We start from the raw sequence: 16,751 nt of genomic DNA on the forward strand, positions 1-16,751 counted from the left end.
TTCAACTGAACTCTACCTCTGTCTTTCTCTAGTATCACATATTCCTGATTACTATAGCTTTGTGTCAGTTTTAAAATCGGGAACTGAGCCGTCTAACTTCATTCTTCTTTTTAGACATTGTTCTGGCCATTCTGGGTCGAATACATTTCCATGTGAATTTCAAAATCAGCTTGTAAATTTCTGTACAAAAAGAGAAAGCGAGGTAGGTTTTCGATACGTTGTGTTTTTTTAATGTTTATTTATTTTTAGAGAGAGAGAAAGAGAGAGAAAGAGTGGGGAAGGTGCAGAGAGAGAGGGAGAGAGAATCCCAAGCAGGCTCCTCACTGCCAGCCCAGAGCTTGACATGTTGCTCAAACCCACAAACCACAAGATCATAACCCGAGCCAAAATCAAGAGTCAGATGCTTAACTGACTGAGTCACCCAGGCGCCCCTTGATAGATTTTGTGTGTGTGTGTGTGGATGCCCTTATCAAACTGAGGGAGTTCCTTTCCATTCCTAACTTCCTGAGTGTTTTCGTAATGAAAGTGTGTTGAACTTTGCCAAATGCTTTTTCGGCAACTATAGGGATGATCATACGGTTTTTCTTCTTTATTTTATTAAAACTGTGCATTACTTAATTGATTTTTTTTATATTGAACCAATCTTGCATTTCTGGGATGAATCCCTGCTGGTTATGGTGTATGATTCTTTTTATATTCTGTTGGATTTGGTTTGCTAGTTTTTTGTTGGGGATTTTTGCATCTATACTCATAAGGAATGTTGGTGTATAGTCTATTACTTTTTTCTTTGTGATGTCTCTGTCTAGTTTGGAAGAGAATGAGTTTGGAAGTATTCTCCCCCCCCCCCCATACTTATATATTTTGGAAGAGTTGGTTTTAATTTTCTTTCTTTCTTTCTTTCTTTCTTTCTTTCTTTCTTTCTTTCGAGAATGGGGAGGGGCAGAGGGAGAGGGAGAATCTTAAGTAGGCTCCACACCCAGTGCAAGGCTCAGTCTCATGACCATGAGATCTTGACCTGAGCCAAAATCAAGAGTCAGATGCTTAACTGACTGAGCCACCCGGGCACCCCATGTTTTAATTCTTCTTTAAACATTTAATAGAACTCATCAGTGAAGCCATCTAGTCCTATGCTTTTCTTTGTGAGAATTTTTTTGAGCATTAATCAATCTCTGTTCTTGTTATAAGTCTGTTCAGGTTTTCTATTTATTCTTGAGTCAGTTTTAGTAACATGTGTCTTTCTAGGAATTTATCCATTTCATCTAGGTTTTCTGATTCATTGACAGTACACAATTGTTCATAATATTTCCTTATAACCCATTTTATTTATGTACTGTCAGTAGTAGTCCCCTTTTATTCATTAGTTTTGGGATTTAAGTCTTCTCTCTTGTTTTCTTGGTTACTCTAGCTGAAGTTTTGTGAATTCATTGATCTTTCCAAAGAAATATCTTTTTGTTTTATTAATTTTTTCTATTATTTTTCTACCTTTTATCTCATTTTATCTTCACTATTTTCTTCTTCTGTTTTCTTTGAGTTTAGTCTCTTCTTCTCCTCCTCCTCTTTCCCCCACCCCTGCCGCCCTCCCCCTACTCCTTCTTTTTCTTCTTCTGTGGGTTTTTTTGAAGTAGAAGTGCAGGTAATTCATTTGTAATTTTTTTCTTTGTTAATACAGACGTTTACAGCTATAAATTTCCCTCTAAGCACTGCTTTAACTGCCTACCATAACTTTTGGTACAGTGTGGTTTTGTTTTTATCTAGTCAAGGTATTTTCTAATTCCTCGAGTGATTTCTTTTTTCACCAATTAATTATTTAGGAATATGCTGTTTAATTAACACATATTTGTGAATGTCCCAAGTTTCCTTCTATTATTGATTTCTAAATTTATCCCATTGTGGTCAGAGGACATACCTTATATGACTTCAGTCCTTTTAAATGTATTGAGACTTGTTTGATGGCCTAATATATGGTCTATTCTGAGAAACGTTCCATGTGCACTTGAGAAGAACTTGTAAGAAAAATAATAGATGTTGTTATGCTTTGGGGAAAGATCTTGAAGGACGCAAGAAAAGTGATGTTGCGCAAAAGAGAGAAGAGAACGCCTGTGCCCTGTCCTTGGCCAGACCCAAGGGGATGGGATCGAGTTCACAGTAGAGGGGCTGGCTTTAGCCAGAAGCACAGAGGTTTACCCACGGAAGCAGGATGGGAGGCAGAGAATGTGGCGGCAGATCCTAGTGGGTGGGGAATTGAGGAGGGGCAGACTAGAGAAGTTCTCTTCTGATTGTTTCAATCTCTCAGTAAATGTGCAGCAAGGTCAACAGCTGAGATTAAAGACAGGGAAGAAGTGGGAGTTTAAGGAGAGAGAATAAGATGCAAACTAGCCATTCTGAAGAGCGGAGAATGAATGGACTAAGGACATGGCAGGTCCTTGCCTGGCAACATGAAAGCCCCATTGGAAGATCATGCTCAGCATGGTTGTGTGTTTTCCTCCAGCCTTGGTTAGCTTCACTGGGACAGGCACAGAACAGGTAGAGAGTTGGATTTTATCAAGAAGTCAAGTGATTGTTGTTATTGACCATGGAATTGTAGCTGGGGAAGGAGAGGGGTGAGGACATTTAAAGACCAGGGGCCATAAAACCCTGATAGGAACACTGGAGGTTCCAATGTCCAAGGATTGTCAGAGTTTGGATATTAAAGAAAGTGATATAGAAAGGCAGGAAGCCATAGGTGGAGATCTGGTTGCACAAAACTGATATTGTGGCTTATTGGTAAAAACAAAACACGGTCAGGGGAGTGAGAGGTTGGGTTGGATGGGAGTCAAGATCACAGGAGGTGGGGTGGTCAAGGAACTGAGAGGCCCAGGGCTTGCAAAGATCATCCACACATATATGGCAACCATTACGGATTCAGACTGGAGTCAGGGGGAAAAGCAACAGTGAGCCAGGAGCCCAGATCGCTGGGGAATGAGAGGAATGAGCCAGAAGTCAGCAGACAACAGTAGACAGTAGACTCTGATGACAGAAGTCCAAAGCTAAGAGGCTTGGGGATGAGGGAAGGGAGAAGGGGCTACATGTGGTGATAACGAGCAAAGAGGACAGCTGCCCACCTCCAGCCCTTCAGTATAAGCGTGCCAAGTCGAGCAACAACCACCTCCTGAGAGGAGGCAGAAGGGGCAGCAGAATCCCCAGGGGGAGCTGGGTTCCTGTTAGCACGTGTGGGCAAAGGGAACATCCAGGGAAGAGGTCAGGATATGGAGATTTTTGCTGGTAACCCAATTCCAGAGGGCGCAGTGGAAGGTTTTCAGGAGTCGGGGAGGAGTGGGAGAAGGGGGCAGGAAAGAGCACAATAGAGCCTTGGGGAGATTAGCAACCCAAGACGAGGAGCACCCTGGGAATCTGGAGTCCTGGTGGCTAATGACAAGCACCAGGACCAAGGGGCCCGTGAGATGAGTCGGGGGGCTCAAGACAGATAGCAGTGGGGCGGTGGGAGTGCTAGCATAGGCAGGGCCGGGTGTTTGGGGCTCTTTCTTTACCCTTAAAGACACGTTCCTCCTCATGCATTGCCGGCAAAGGAGGAATCTAACTTGGTGGCTGGAGCACCGGTGCAGAAGCCAGACCGCCAGCCACGTATGGCCACCTAACTTCTCTGCAACCCGGTCTCCTCACCCACAGAGTAGAAATATTTCCTAGGTGCGTGGTGAGGAGCCAGTGAAAGCACTCAACGAATGGTAGCTCTTGTGAAAGCCACACAGCTAACTGAGTCTTACCCAAAGCCAGACCGCCCCTGGACTTCCCAGTCACATGAGCCCAAACACAGCCCTTTCCTCGTGGGCTATGCTAGCTGGAGTTGAGTTTTCTGACCCTTATGACCAAAAGATTCCTGGCACAGACACTATTTTCATCTCCGTTGTTAGGCAGATGAGGAAGCTAAGAATCAGAGAGGTTAAGTTGGCTACTCCAGCTCGGATGTAAACGCAGGTCTGTCTGACCTGACAGGCTGCTCAGAAATAACCCTCCCACCGCCGACTCACAGCCCAAGGGCCCAGGAGCCTCTGTTATTTCTAGTCCAGTGTCTAGATTCTCCCAAGAAGATTCTGCGAAGGCCAGGACGGGACATTGCGGAGAAAAAAGAGAGGCTGGTTTGGCAGCCTCCTGACCCTGGGCTGATCACGCCGCACAACAGTTTAATGGGTCCCAGGCCATGCTTGGGAGGTTTAATTTTCACATGGCCCAGTGGTCCAGATCCCAGGTCTGTGCTCCCTGGAATGTGGTGAACAGAAGACAAATGGAGAGGTGTTCTCAGATAGGCACACGTTGTCTCAGGCTCCTGTATCCAGGACAACATGAGTCAAAAGAGGCAAGAGCCCAGGGGTTTCGTTTCGAGCAAGAAATGCCACATGACACACCCACACGCTCCCCCCGCCTCCACCGTCTATCCTGTATTTACCAATTTTTCCTCTGTTCTTCTAGCTTCATGCCTTTTCTTCTCTTTTTCTACATCTCCTCTTTGCACAAACATTTTGGAATTACTTACAAAAATATATATACAGATCAAATATAAATACAAAGATTGAACATTAGACCTCAGGACTAGGTAAACCACAAACTAGAACAGGAATTGCACACTAAGGGGACTGCAGCACCATGTGCCAACTGTGATATTTCACGATTGCTATGGTTGAGCTTCCTGGTGGCCAAAGCAAAAATGGGAAACCACAATTGTGTAGTTTGGAATATCTAGGTAGTGTGGACAGACACAATCTGCCCTCGGAGGCAACAAAGCTTTTTACAGCACTTAGCCCAAAAAAGAAAATTTTCACATACGTGTGTGTACGGGTGACACTGAGTAGTGTCATACACGGGTGTCCCTGGCCACACCTGTGAATAGACATGCAGTAATGGGTTTCATAGGCCTGTTTCTTAGAGTGTCCTTTGAAAAAAAGCTGAGAAAATAATCCCAAATACAACTCAGTGAGAGCATTTAGAAAACACAGAGGCAGGGGTGCCTGGGTGGCTCAGTTGGTTAAGTGTCCGACTTTTGATCTCAGGGTCGTGAGTTTAAGCCCCATGTTGGGCTCTATGCTGGGCTCTAGGCTTCCAAGAAGCCTACTTGGAAGGAAGGAAAGGAGGGAGGGAGAGAGAAAGGAAGGAAAGAGAAAGAAAGAAAGAAAGAAAGAAAGAAAGAAAGAAAGAAAAGAAAAGAAAAGAAAAGAAAAGAAAAAAGAAAAGAGGCAAATGCAACTTTCTAATGGTTTAGTTTGACCCAATAGCATTTCCCGAACTGCTTCTCAGCACATTCAAAAGCATTCTGTGGGGAAAAGGTTCCACAGGTAGAGGAGTTCAAGATGAAATCAAGATTAAGCCCAATCAACCAGGTTTTCTAACAAGGGGATTTTCAAGAGCTTTTAACACTCCAGCATCCACGTGCATCTCCAAGTTCAGCTGAAGAACCCATTCTTTCCCGAGTTTATCTCTGGAACCCTCCTCTCCGCCCACTGCCAGTTTCTTGAGGAGTACCTCTGAAGAAGCTCACAGAAGGCCAGAGATCCGTGGCCCATGGTGTAAGCCACGCAGATTTGGAGGAATGGGTGAGCTGTACTCCAAGGTAACTGTCTGAGCCAGGCGTTTAGTCCAGTTGGCCATCTGAGGTCTAAGGCCATGGCATCTCCTAGGCTTCAGGTGGTCTGCTATGCTCGCAACAAAATAAGGACACCTCTTCTTCACACTCTTCTTCTCCAGTTTGACCTCAAGACATCACTATTCTCGCACTCCTTCCCCGGTGAACTTGAGACAGGGCCTAAAGCTCAGATTAGCAACGTCTTTGCAGGGCGCAGAGCTACGGTTACCTGCACCGCGTGCCCAGGTGGTCCATCGGGAGAATTGGCTTTGGCTTCCCCGCTCAACAGTGAAAAGTCTGACCTCCATTGAGGCTGTACGTATCAAACTCCTTATATCCCTGGGGTGGAGCGGGGGGGTGGGGAGGGGGACATTGCGTGAACCCATAGGACGAAAGAAACGACATTTCAAAGAGGAAAACAAAGTTTCATGAAGAATTAATGAGTTCGGATTGGTACAGCAGTTACAAAATATATTTTACTTGAAGATTTGGAAGGACTCTGGGTTTTCAAAGTCTAATAGCACAGCAAGCATAAACAGAACACAGAACAGCATGAGAAGGAATCCTGGCTGAATTCCACAGGCTGAGTCTCCAGAGACATTCTGTACATCCCCTGAGTTAGATCTGCTTCAGGCTCCGCTCGGGCGAGTGCACACACTCACTTCTCCTGGCTCAACAGACCACCCGGGCGTCTCATCTCCGTGTCTCTGGGAGAGATCCGTGACATTACGGCTGGCGACTAAAGCAAGGTGAATGCATTACTGGGTCTCCCCTGAGCAGGGTTTGACGGAGGCAGGGGGCTCAAGTAGTCTCCTGCAATCCCCTACAGTGTGACTGTCTCCATTCAATCAAATTAAAAACTGAGCCCCAGTGAAGTCGAAAGGACTTGCCTAGGGTCACACAGCTCATAAAGTGACAGGAGCTGGATGTCCAACTATAAAGTGCCAAGGCGCCTTTAAGAAACAAAGTTGGGGTGCCTGGGTGGCTCAGTAGGTTGAGCATCCGACACTTGATTTCAGCTCAGGTCATGATCCCAAGGTCAAAGGACAGAGCTCTGGTTAAGATTTTTCTCTCTCTCCCTCTGCCCTGCTTTCTCTCTCTCTCTTTCTCTCTCTCTCTCTCTCCCTCCCTCTCTCTCTCTCTCTCTCTCTCTCTCTCTCAAAAAAAACAGAAGCAAAGTGTTTCCTAAGCCACAATGGCAGGATGTGAGAAACATGAATGAACGAAATGTGTGTTAAAAGCTGTCATCCTGGGGCGCCTGAGTGGCTCAGTCGGCTTAGCATCCAACTTCAGCTCAGGTCATAATCTCACGGTCTGTGGGTTCAAGCCCCGTGTCGGGCTCTGTGCTGACAGCTCGGAGCCTGGAGCCTGCTTCCAATCCTGTGTCTCCCTCTCTCTCTGCCGTCTCCCCCACTCTGACTTTGTCTCACTCTGTCTCTCAAAAATAAATAAACGTACGGGCGCCTGGGTGGCTCAGTCGGTTGAGCATCCGACTTCGACTCGGGTCATGATCTCACAGCTCGTGAGTTCGAGGCCCACGTCAGGCTCTGTGCTGATGGCTCAGAGCCTGGAGCCTGCTTTGGATTCTGTGTCTCCCTCTCTCTCTCTGCCCCTAACCCACTTGCATTCTGTCTCTCTCTCTCTCTCAAAAATAAATAAACATTAAAATAAATAAATGTAAAAAAATTTTTTCAAAAAGCTGTCATCCTTGCGGAGGGGGCAGGGGCGGTAGTCAAAGGAGCTTTTATGTTCTACTGTATACTCTTCTATAATAGTTGGGCTGTTATAACCAATATATTTTCCCAATGGTGGCCGCACAACAATATCAAAAGGTTATTCTTTAGACACTAGCCCTAAATAGCTTTCCTTGGTCTGATGTCAAGTTCATCCAGCTAACTTCCTGATTATTTGGCTTTCCACAGAGCTGGCTAGCAGAGAGAGCGGGGCTCTGGCCAACCTGACATCACTGTGTTGTCCACCTGATTTTCTATTTCTCATTATAAATGAATGCAGCTCGACAAATTTTTCCTCCTCTTGTCCCCAACCCCTGCTAGTCTAGCAAATAGAACGGAGTATTATACGAGTCAAGTGAAAGCATCAAAAAGACCACAGAGTCCCTTTGGGCATCGTAGCACATTAGCAGCATTAGTTCCCTTTTGGCCATGAACAGGCTGACTGTCTTGTCGATGCTTGACCCTGTGTCAGGCAGCAAGTAAAGGCTCCTTTTCTTCATCTTCTGCTGTGTTACTCAGAAGCCTTTCTCATGCAAGGGACAGGAATCCAACTTGAGCTGGCTTAAGAATACAAATCGGGGTGGATTTTGTATGTCAATATAACGAAAAAACCCAAAGATAGAGCTCTCGCCGCAGGTACGGCTGGATCCAGGCATTCCAACTATGTCATCAGGGCTCTTTCTGACTCTCTGCTCCTCTTTCTGTTGTGCTGGCCTTACTCTGAGGCAGGTTCTCTGCACACTGTGGTCCTAGCAGCCCCAAAGTTCCATCCTTCGGCTTGGAAACCCGGCGGTAAGAGAAACTTCTCAGCAGAATTGCCAGAGTTGAATCTCATTGGCTTGGTTTAGGTCACCTGCCCGTGTCTGAAGCAATTGCCGCAGCCAACAGAGTGGAAAATGCTGATCGGTCTGCTCTGAAGCCCATCACCTGCCCCCTTGCACCGAATGGGAACCATACGGAATGACAGTGGTCAGGAGCGGTGGGGGAACAGAAAGGGAAGAGGGAACAACCCATCGTCAAACTGAAGGCCAAGAAGAAACACCTTGGCAAAGTTGGGATTCGGAGGATTGGATTTCAGAGACAGAGAGGCCTGGGGGGGGGGGGGGGGGGGCGGGGTGGATGGGGTGAAGCAGGAAGGCAGTGCCTGCCCCTTGGGGTGGAGGAAAGAGCTGAATCCGAAGAGCTAGACTCTGCGTGGACCTCAACAGGTACCATGAGCGGTAAAGGACCAGTCAGTGCGTCCTTCTGGAGTCGGTGAGGCCAACGTGATGCATTTTTCTGAGGACTGGATTGTGTCACCTCGCCCTCTGATGTTCAGGGCAAAGTAGTGGGATCATGTTTTCTCAACTGCCATGCGGCTCACATCGGTCGGTCCCACAGGCGTCCCGGTGGGTGGAGTCGGCTGCCCGGAGGCCAGTGGCCTCTGCACGAGCTGATGAGATTGAGCTCCCGGACCCGCGAGGTTGGGAAACCGACCTTGGGTACTGGTAGATTCCACAAGGCCCTGGCCCCATGGGAGTCCACTTGGAAAGCTGCCAGCAGGCCTGCCCTGACCACACCCCGTCTTTGCTTCCAGGCCTCACAGTGGGCCCCCTCACAGGCTGTGCCAGGATGCCAGGAGATTGCGCGGGAGGATCCCCCGGATGACGGCTTGGCTCAAAGTGATCCCAAATCAATGGCGGCTGTTCTTACAACTACTGGGTATGCACGTGTCTAGCAACAAATGGCACCTGTCGTCAGTCGTGTGGCGACAAAGCAGGCCACGAGTTTGATGCTCATGAATCCGTAGCTGTTAACACAGCTGCTGTGACTAAAAAGGAGCTGGCTCCAGCAGCAGGTGCTAAAGCCCCATGAGTTGGGGGCACCTGGGTGGCTCAGTCGATTAAAGCGTCCGACTTCAGCTCAGGTTGTGATCTCGCGGTTCGTGGGTTCAAGCCCCACATCGGGCTCTGTGCTGACAGCTCGGAGCCTGGAGCCTGCTTCGGATTCTGCGTCCCTTTCTCCCCAGCTTGTGCTCTCTCTCTCACACACACACAAATAAACATTTAAACATAAATAAATAAATAAATAAATACCCATCAGCTGCTCGGGTTCTGGTTTTTCTGCGTTGACCTGGGCTTTCTCCCCGCCCCCCACCACCCACCACCCACTCAGAATTCTGTTCCCTTCACTTCTCTCTTCTTCAGAGGCCACCTGTTTGCAAATGTGCGCAAGGCACAAACTGTTTTCCACTGATCCTGACAGCTGGAGGGTGTCCTCTGAAACCTGGCCGTGGTGGTGTTTCTCCAAGTGGGTTCCCCTGTCCACCTTCGTCAGCATCATGACGAGACTCCTGTTAACGGTGACTGAAGATTCTTAGATTCCCCTCCCGACCTGCCGGATGAATCTGGGGCCTGGAGATCTGTATTTTTAAAGTCTCCAGAGGCGGGGGGCGTGGGGGGGATTCGAATGCATCTCAAGGCTCATAAGCCACCATGTTGCCGGTACTCCTCCGGCATCTGAGGTTTCCTGACCTCAACAGGAAAGTCCTGATTCACGGCGCGGGCCCTGCCCCCTTTGGCAATTCAAAGTCTCCAGACCCACAAGTTACTGATTAACCCTAGGTTTCAAGAAGAGAAATAATAATAACTAGAGAGAAGACGTAACATGAGACACAACCTGAGCAGCCTAGGGAGAGGGGTGCCAGACGGCTGCTGTCACCAGGCGCCTGCCGAGAAGGACAAGGGGACGTCCAGCCTGAGGTCAGACGGCAGCCAGGTCCCAGCGGCGCTGGCTGACCCCCCGGGTCAATGCCCAGGCCCCCAGCTGCCACGTCCCGCTGACTCCGTGCCCAGAATGGCCTGCGCCGAGCCCCAGCGCGTCTCCACAGGAGCCACCGCCACGGAGGCCACAGGCCCTGCTAGGGCTTATCTTGGCTCCACGGATGGCGACCTCGAGTGTCTGGTGTGCCGGGAGCCCTACAGCTGTGCCCGGCCACCCAAGCTGCTGGCCTGCCAGCACCCCTTCTGTGCCGTCTGCCTGAAGCTCCTGCTGTGTATCCAGAACGACGCCTGGTCCGTCACCTGCCCACTGTGCCGCCAGGCCACCACCGTCCCCGGGGGCCTCATCTGCAGCCTGCGTGACCAGGAGGCCGTGGCGGGGCGGCTGGTCTGGCCGGAGGTGCGGCTCTGTCCTCAGGGACTGGCGGATTCCGCCACCTCGACGGCCAGGCACCCCGGCCGGGTGGCAGAGGAAGGGCAGGACGCGGCAAGTGTTAACCGCGTGGCGGCCCGGCGCCTGGCGGCACACCTGCTCCTACTGGCCTTGCTCGTCGCCCTCATCCTGCCCTTCTTCTACCCGGGCATCCTCCGGTGGGTGCTCGCCGTCATTATCACCTTGGCCCTGCTGATGCCCTCCCTCTTCTGCTGTCACCGGAGCAGCCGGGGCAGCTGCTGGCCTCCCCACGGGGCGCTTTTCTGCAGAGAACAGAAGCACAGCGAGATCGCTTCCATCGCCTGAGTGCGCTCCGGGCGGGCGGCGCCTGCGGACTCTTGGGCCCCATCAGGCTCACGGCGAACGGGGTCAGGGGCTACGAACTAAGGCTGGTTCCCTCGGGGGATTAAATGCCAGCTGGACTTGCAAGCCAAAGCCGGAGGGCTGTGTTGGGTCAGGAACTACGTGCCTGGATGATAGACTTCTGTCTGTTTGGGGTGGGGAGGAGGCCCATACCACTTGGCCACAAGGGGCCTCCTGTTCCTCGGACGCTAATGCTCCTGGTTTTCCTTCAGATGCCTTGATGAGGTTATTGCAAAAACAAATAGAACCAAGACCCCCCTTTTTTGCAGTTTACGTGCCTGGTTTGATTTTCTCGCTTTGTCTGGTCTTTGGCGTTTGGGGCAGTTTGTTCGGATCTGTGGCCGTCACACGTTTTTCCTCGTGGGAAGTCGGAGCCCACGGGAAGTCCTCCTGGGCTGCCCACCCCATGCCCATCCATCTCAACAAAGGGCCCGGTGGCTTCGGTGTCCCCGTGATCGCCCCCAGGGATGGAGGGGGAGAATTTGTGTGCGGGAGCGGTTCTGGGGTGGCCGGGGGTCCCACATTTAGTTGGCAGAGTTGGGGAGGCGGGGAGAGGGTGCAGGGGAATCTAGGAATTGCTCCCAGCAGCCCCACCAGGTTTCCCAGCCCCGGGTCATTGGGCTCTGGCTTAACAGAGAATCTCGGGGTTACAAGGACTAACGGCGCCCACCCCCCAAACAGCAGACCCCACTGCCCAGCAGATGCACGGTCTCATGCTACAGAACCAACGCTGTACGGGTGTTGCTTTCCCGGTTTATTGCATTTCAATTCCTGTCTGAGTTTTTGTCATAAAGATAAGATGCCCCATAAATGCAACGGTCCTTGACAATAACTCCACCTTTCCCGCCCGCCCTGACAGTGCCGGTTGTCAGAAAGGCTGCTCTGGGACACAGAGGAGGCTTCTGCTGGAGGGAGACGTCTCAGCCAGAGGGGACCCTTGGGGGTGCCGGTGAGTGGAGGGCGGGAGATGATACCTTGTTTCCTTCCAAAGGCCTCGTAATTGGGAAGCGGACTTGAAACCTCAGAGGGGCTCACTGAGGACAATGCATGGTCCTTCCCTACTGCCCCCTTCCTCCTGGTAAGATGACAGTTTCTGGCCGATGCTCATCCCTGGAGACCGTGCCTCTGTCAGAGAGGAACAAGAGCACTCTGCCATCAGAGCACAAAGGGTTGATCCTGGCCCCATGGGTATGTCTTGTCCAGCAAGGCCCTTGGCCTGAGTTTCATTTTCCCTCAAATGCGCTAACTGGGCTGGATTACTCTTAAGACCCCTGAAGCCCAGGAGCTGAGAGCACTATTGGGTCCCCGGACGGTGGACACGAGTCACCTCGCCCCCGAATTCACACGAAGAAAGCTCAAAATATAAGTACGTGTGCAATTAGCTGTCCTTGAAGTCTGGGTGCCTTCCTTTTTTTCTTGAAAAGGTATTTCCAAGGCAACTCTGGGCCACCCGTGCTATTGGCCTTATTTGCTCCTCACGCTGAGAGCGTGTGTGAGTGTGTGTACACAGGCGTGTGCCCACACACTCAGCCCAAGGCCAAGTGGAGAACACCCTGTCTGCCCAGGATGAGTAAATGATGAAAACTGTTCCACATTTCCTGAGCTGGCCTCAGGCAGGTGTAGTTTGGGATGGTTGCCAGTAGAATAGAGAAAGAACATTCTCTCCCCACTCGCCTCCACTCACATTCCATCTAGTTCTTGGGCCCTCCACCAAGAAGAAAACCTGCACCGAGGTCTCAGTTGCTAATGGCAACACTATTTCTACCATCATGATGGCGGGCACATGTTTATTGAGTATTTATGATGCGCCAAGCGCTGCGCTAACTGCTTCATATGCATCGTCTAGATGAATCTTCAGCCCAACCTTATGAAGTAGAAATCACTTTGCCAATAACGAGACTGAGGACCAGAGAGGTAAATTCATCTGCCTAAGGTCGCACAGCCAATTGCTTCCAGAGCTCCCCAAGGAATTAATGCAGCGTTCTTTCTGCTCCATTAAGCTGCCTCCTTCGCGTGCAGTTCTGAAACAACCATAAGGGTGGTTGCTGTCTGTGGGCTTGCAAGGGAAAACAGGGAACTAATCTCAAGATCCTCTGAACTTCAGTGATCAGGTGCACAGAGAAGCCGGAGAATTCCAGAACCCATTCTACGTCTATGCTAAATGTCATGCTATGTCATGCGATGTCTATGCTAAAGACAGAGAACACAGAAGTATAAAAATGCAATGGCTTTCCGAGAGACTTTTACTACCCAGCCCCAACCTCCCCTGCAGGAAGCTGTGTGGGCACATGGCCCCCAACCAGTGTGCCCTCCACCCCCCCCCCCCCCAGGGAAAGAGGCCCTGACAGTGCTGTCTCCACCCACTTTGAAGCCCAGCTGGTCCCAACCACCTTCTGGCCCCTGGCAGTATCTTCATGGAGAGCACTAGAGGCCAACATTGGTGCAGGCTGTCCCGGGGCCGGGGGAGAGAACGGAGGAAACAGGCAGGGCTGCAAAAGCCTGGATGTGGAAGAAATCAGAGAGGCAGGCCTAGGCTCAAAGCTAAGTCTGACCTGGCATGTGACCAGTAGACGTTACAGGACTTCTCTGAGCCTCACTTTGCTCACCTATAAAGTGGAGAAGGATGCCACACACCTCCCAGAGCCCCCATGAGGATTCAGAGTGCTACTGGATGAGAATCCCATGTCCAAACAGGCTGCTTTTATCACCAACCAGTGACCCTGGTGGGTGAGTGGGCTTTCGGGGGTCTGTTCACTATGACAGCAGGCAGGGGGCTGGCCTTGACAATGGGGTGAAGCCGGTCCAGAGTAGGAGAATTGTCCAGAACCGGCCAGTCTGGTGGAGAACTTTGCACTTAGGAATTGTGCTTGGGAATTAGGAATGGCAGGGAGAGGCCAAATTTCATCCTTACTGGACCATTTCCCTATTCTGTGGCCTTCGAGTCAGACATACCTGGCTTGATTCTAGCATCACCGTTCACAAGCCACCTCACCTATATCTCATAGGGTTGCTGGGTGAGTAATGAAGTCATCCATGGCTGGGCACTGGGGATCACAAGGAATTAAAGAAGCGGGGGAGAAGACAAGGAGAAAGATATGGGTTGTGTTCTAGAAGGCACTAACAGGCTCATCTTATGTTATTCGATCTTATTGATAAGGAAGTCTATTAAAGCCTGGGCACTAGAATTCACCTCTTCTGTTATCGGCCTCAGCATCAGCAGCGTGTCCAACAACAATTAGCAAAATAATTGCTAACGTGACTTGGACGCACCACGTAAAGCGTATTGCATATGCCATCTCGTATGCTGTACGAGAGGTACTGTTATTACCCCCAAATTACCAACGGGGATGCTGAGGCACAAAGGGATTAAGTAACTTACTCAAGATCACACAGTGAGGCAGTGGTAGGGCCAAGAGTGCACCGCAGAAGTCCAACTCCAGAGTTTGGACTTTGAGTCACTTAGCTGTATCTGATGGAACGTTCCAGGCATATCATGAGCGTTCGTGGTATGTGGGTGCATGAAGGGTGAAGAATTAAGAAGAGATGGGGTTCCTCCATGCGGTTACAGCTTCCTGACTTAGTGGGTGCTGGGGGCAGGGGCTTGTGGGAATCCACCCGTCTCCTTACCCATAGGCACTTGCTCATCTCACCTGACAGCCCGTGTTCATTGTTGGGACCTCCTTTCAAATGCCCGGAGGAAGTTTCTCAGCCTCTGCTAGAGCAATGAATTCTTTGTGGCAGAGGAAAGCATTTCCAGGAATGAAGGACCTGCCTGCAATTTCTCAGGCTGCAGGAACAGCATAGAACACAGTCAAAGAGAAATCACATCCAAGTTTCTGAATCTGCCCGGAGCTGTTCTTATGCACTTTGTATTCTTCTCTGAATATCTTGAAATCACCTTTTTTAAAAGGGAGGAATATTTCCCGGGTCAGTAGAGAAGTCTCTGAAGAATTCAGAAAACTCTGGAACCTCTACCGCACCTGCCCTGGGCCTATGCTGGCCCTGTACTCTTCAGCCGGGGCCACTTCAAGTTCAGCCAACAGCTTGCCCAAAGTCTTGTGGCACGGAACTGACAACGTCAGTTCAAGTCAGGTCTGATCGACTCCTAAGACTAGCTCCTACCTCTCCCATTTATGGGTGGCAAATGGAGGCTCGGAGAAGCCCAGTGATCTCCCCACCAAAAGTGCCTGTTACGTTAGAGATGGCGTTAGATTCATCATCCACGGTTCCTAAATATCCTAAATAATCTTTGCAACAATCATATTACAATTACTGAATTATTATCCCCGTTTCACAGGTTAAAGACTTAAAGCCCGGGGTGTCAGTGCCTACATCGTGCATGTGCTTTTCTGTGCATATTTCGTAGTTTAAAAATCAGTTAAGCCCAATGTAACAACGCTGTGGAGTCTAAGCGGTTTGAGGGCAATGACTCAGTGTGAAACTGGTTTCCAGGACTAACTCCACGCTGAGATGTGTGCCCCAGGGTTAAAGGGCTCACCCAGCATTATATAGAGCTTTATGGGTTACTCTGTAGACAGTCTGTCCAGTTTGAGGCCCGACTCGGCTACTTACCGGCTGTATGAATGAGTTCCTTATTTCAAACTCTCTGAACCTCAGTTCCCGCATCTATAAAAAGGGGAAATAATCACAGACTAGTGAGCATCAAACAAGAACACCTGTAGAGACCACTTGGCATGGTGTATTGGCACAGAGGACACGCCAATTACGCAAACATGAACCGCTCTAGTTAGGCAAAAAGATGAATGTACCGCTCACATAACCAAAAGGTGGCAAAGGCAGTCTCCTGGTGGGCGTTGGTGACGATGAAATTAGGGCCTGGGCCTTCTTCCTTCAGACTACTCTTCCCCATTTCTGTCTCCTTGTCTCTCTGCACTTGGGTTTTGTTCTCTCTGACCAGCTTTTTCCACTAGCTTGGAAACTTGACCATCTCCTGCTGGTGTCTTCCTAGCTTCACCTCCAGAAACAGACAAAGTGTCTTCCTTTGGTAAATGATGACAAATCCCAAGGAAGGACTCTGATTGGTCCTCTTGGGTCACATGCCCTCCGTGACCAGCAGGGCTGTGACTGGCAGCCCCAATGGAATCTCGTGATGAGAGAGGAGAAGGACCTCAAAGAATGGTGCTATTTGCAGAAGAATGAGGGGCACTGAGAAGACAGACAGTAGCTGATGGCCCCGTAGAGAACCTATGTGAGCAGCAGGCGTGTACCCCAATCTCCCACCCTGACTCCAGCTCATTAGAGGTCAACCTCCACCTTGATTGGAGGTCTCTTTGAGGGGTTTGCCTCCTCCCCACCTAATCTCTGTCCAGGTGGCTTCTGATGATAATAATACCATATTTGTATTTGGGGGGAGAGTATGTGTCCCAAACCTGCCAATCAAAGCATCATTAGCCCGGGCCACAGGGTTTGGTTCAAGGCTGAGCCAATGACAGCTCCCCCTAAGAATCTTACTGGCACTACCTGGAGGGGGTGTTTTCTCCACCAGAGTTGCTAAGCTGGTAGGATGTTTGTCTGGACTTTCTGGTGTCTGTCTTGGCTCCCCTACGGGACAGATTTTTCTACTGGTAAAGCCAACCCAGGGGGAAGCCGAGCCCAGCATTCTCCCTGATAATGAGAAGTTCCTAATCATTTTATTTGAGTACCTGGGTCGGGCATGCCTGAAACCTGAGTTTCCTCTGGAGTTTTCAATAGTCACACGAGTCAATAAATCCCCTTTCTTTGCTTACACCATTTTGACTGGTTTGCTTTTTCTTGTAACCAAAGGAACCCTGACTCATTTGCACGTGCTTGAGTTACGAGGTCACGTGCAGTGAAAGTTAAGGAGCTGATAT

General features: G+C 49.8%; 1 protein-coding gene and 1 long non-coding RNA gene across 2 annotated transcripts; one reads left to right on the plus strand and one right to left on the minus strand.

The window, feature by feature from the left end:
- Positions 1-10,179: 10,179 nt before the first annotated feature.
- RNF186 (ring finger protein 186) lies at positions 10,180-10,842 on the plus strand. The gene has a single exon (XM_047873479.1). The coding sequence runs from the start codon at positions 10,180-10,182 to the stop codon at positions 10,840-10,842; it is 663 nt and encodes a 220-aa protein (XP_047729435.1).
- A 3,794-nt stretch (positions 10,843-14,636) lies between these two features.
- Positions 14,637-15,838, minus strand: LOC125173863 (uncharacterized). Its single transcript, XR_007155167.1, has 3 exons — positions 15,676-15,838; positions 15,472-15,525; positions 14,637-14,686 (listed from the first exon to the last, which is right to left on the minus strand). It is a non-coding gene; the product is annotated as an uncharacterized LOC125173863 (long non-coding RNA).
- Between the last annotated feature and the right edge of the window lie 913 nt (positions 15,839-16,751).

Source organism: Prionailurus viverrinus, chromosome C1 (assembly GCF_022837055.1).
Source record: "Prionailurus viverrinus isolate Anna chromosome C1, UM_Priviv_1.0, whole genome shotgun sequence".
NCBI lineage: Eukaryota > Metazoa > Chordata > Mammalia > Carnivora > Felidae > Prionailurus > Prionailurus viverrinus.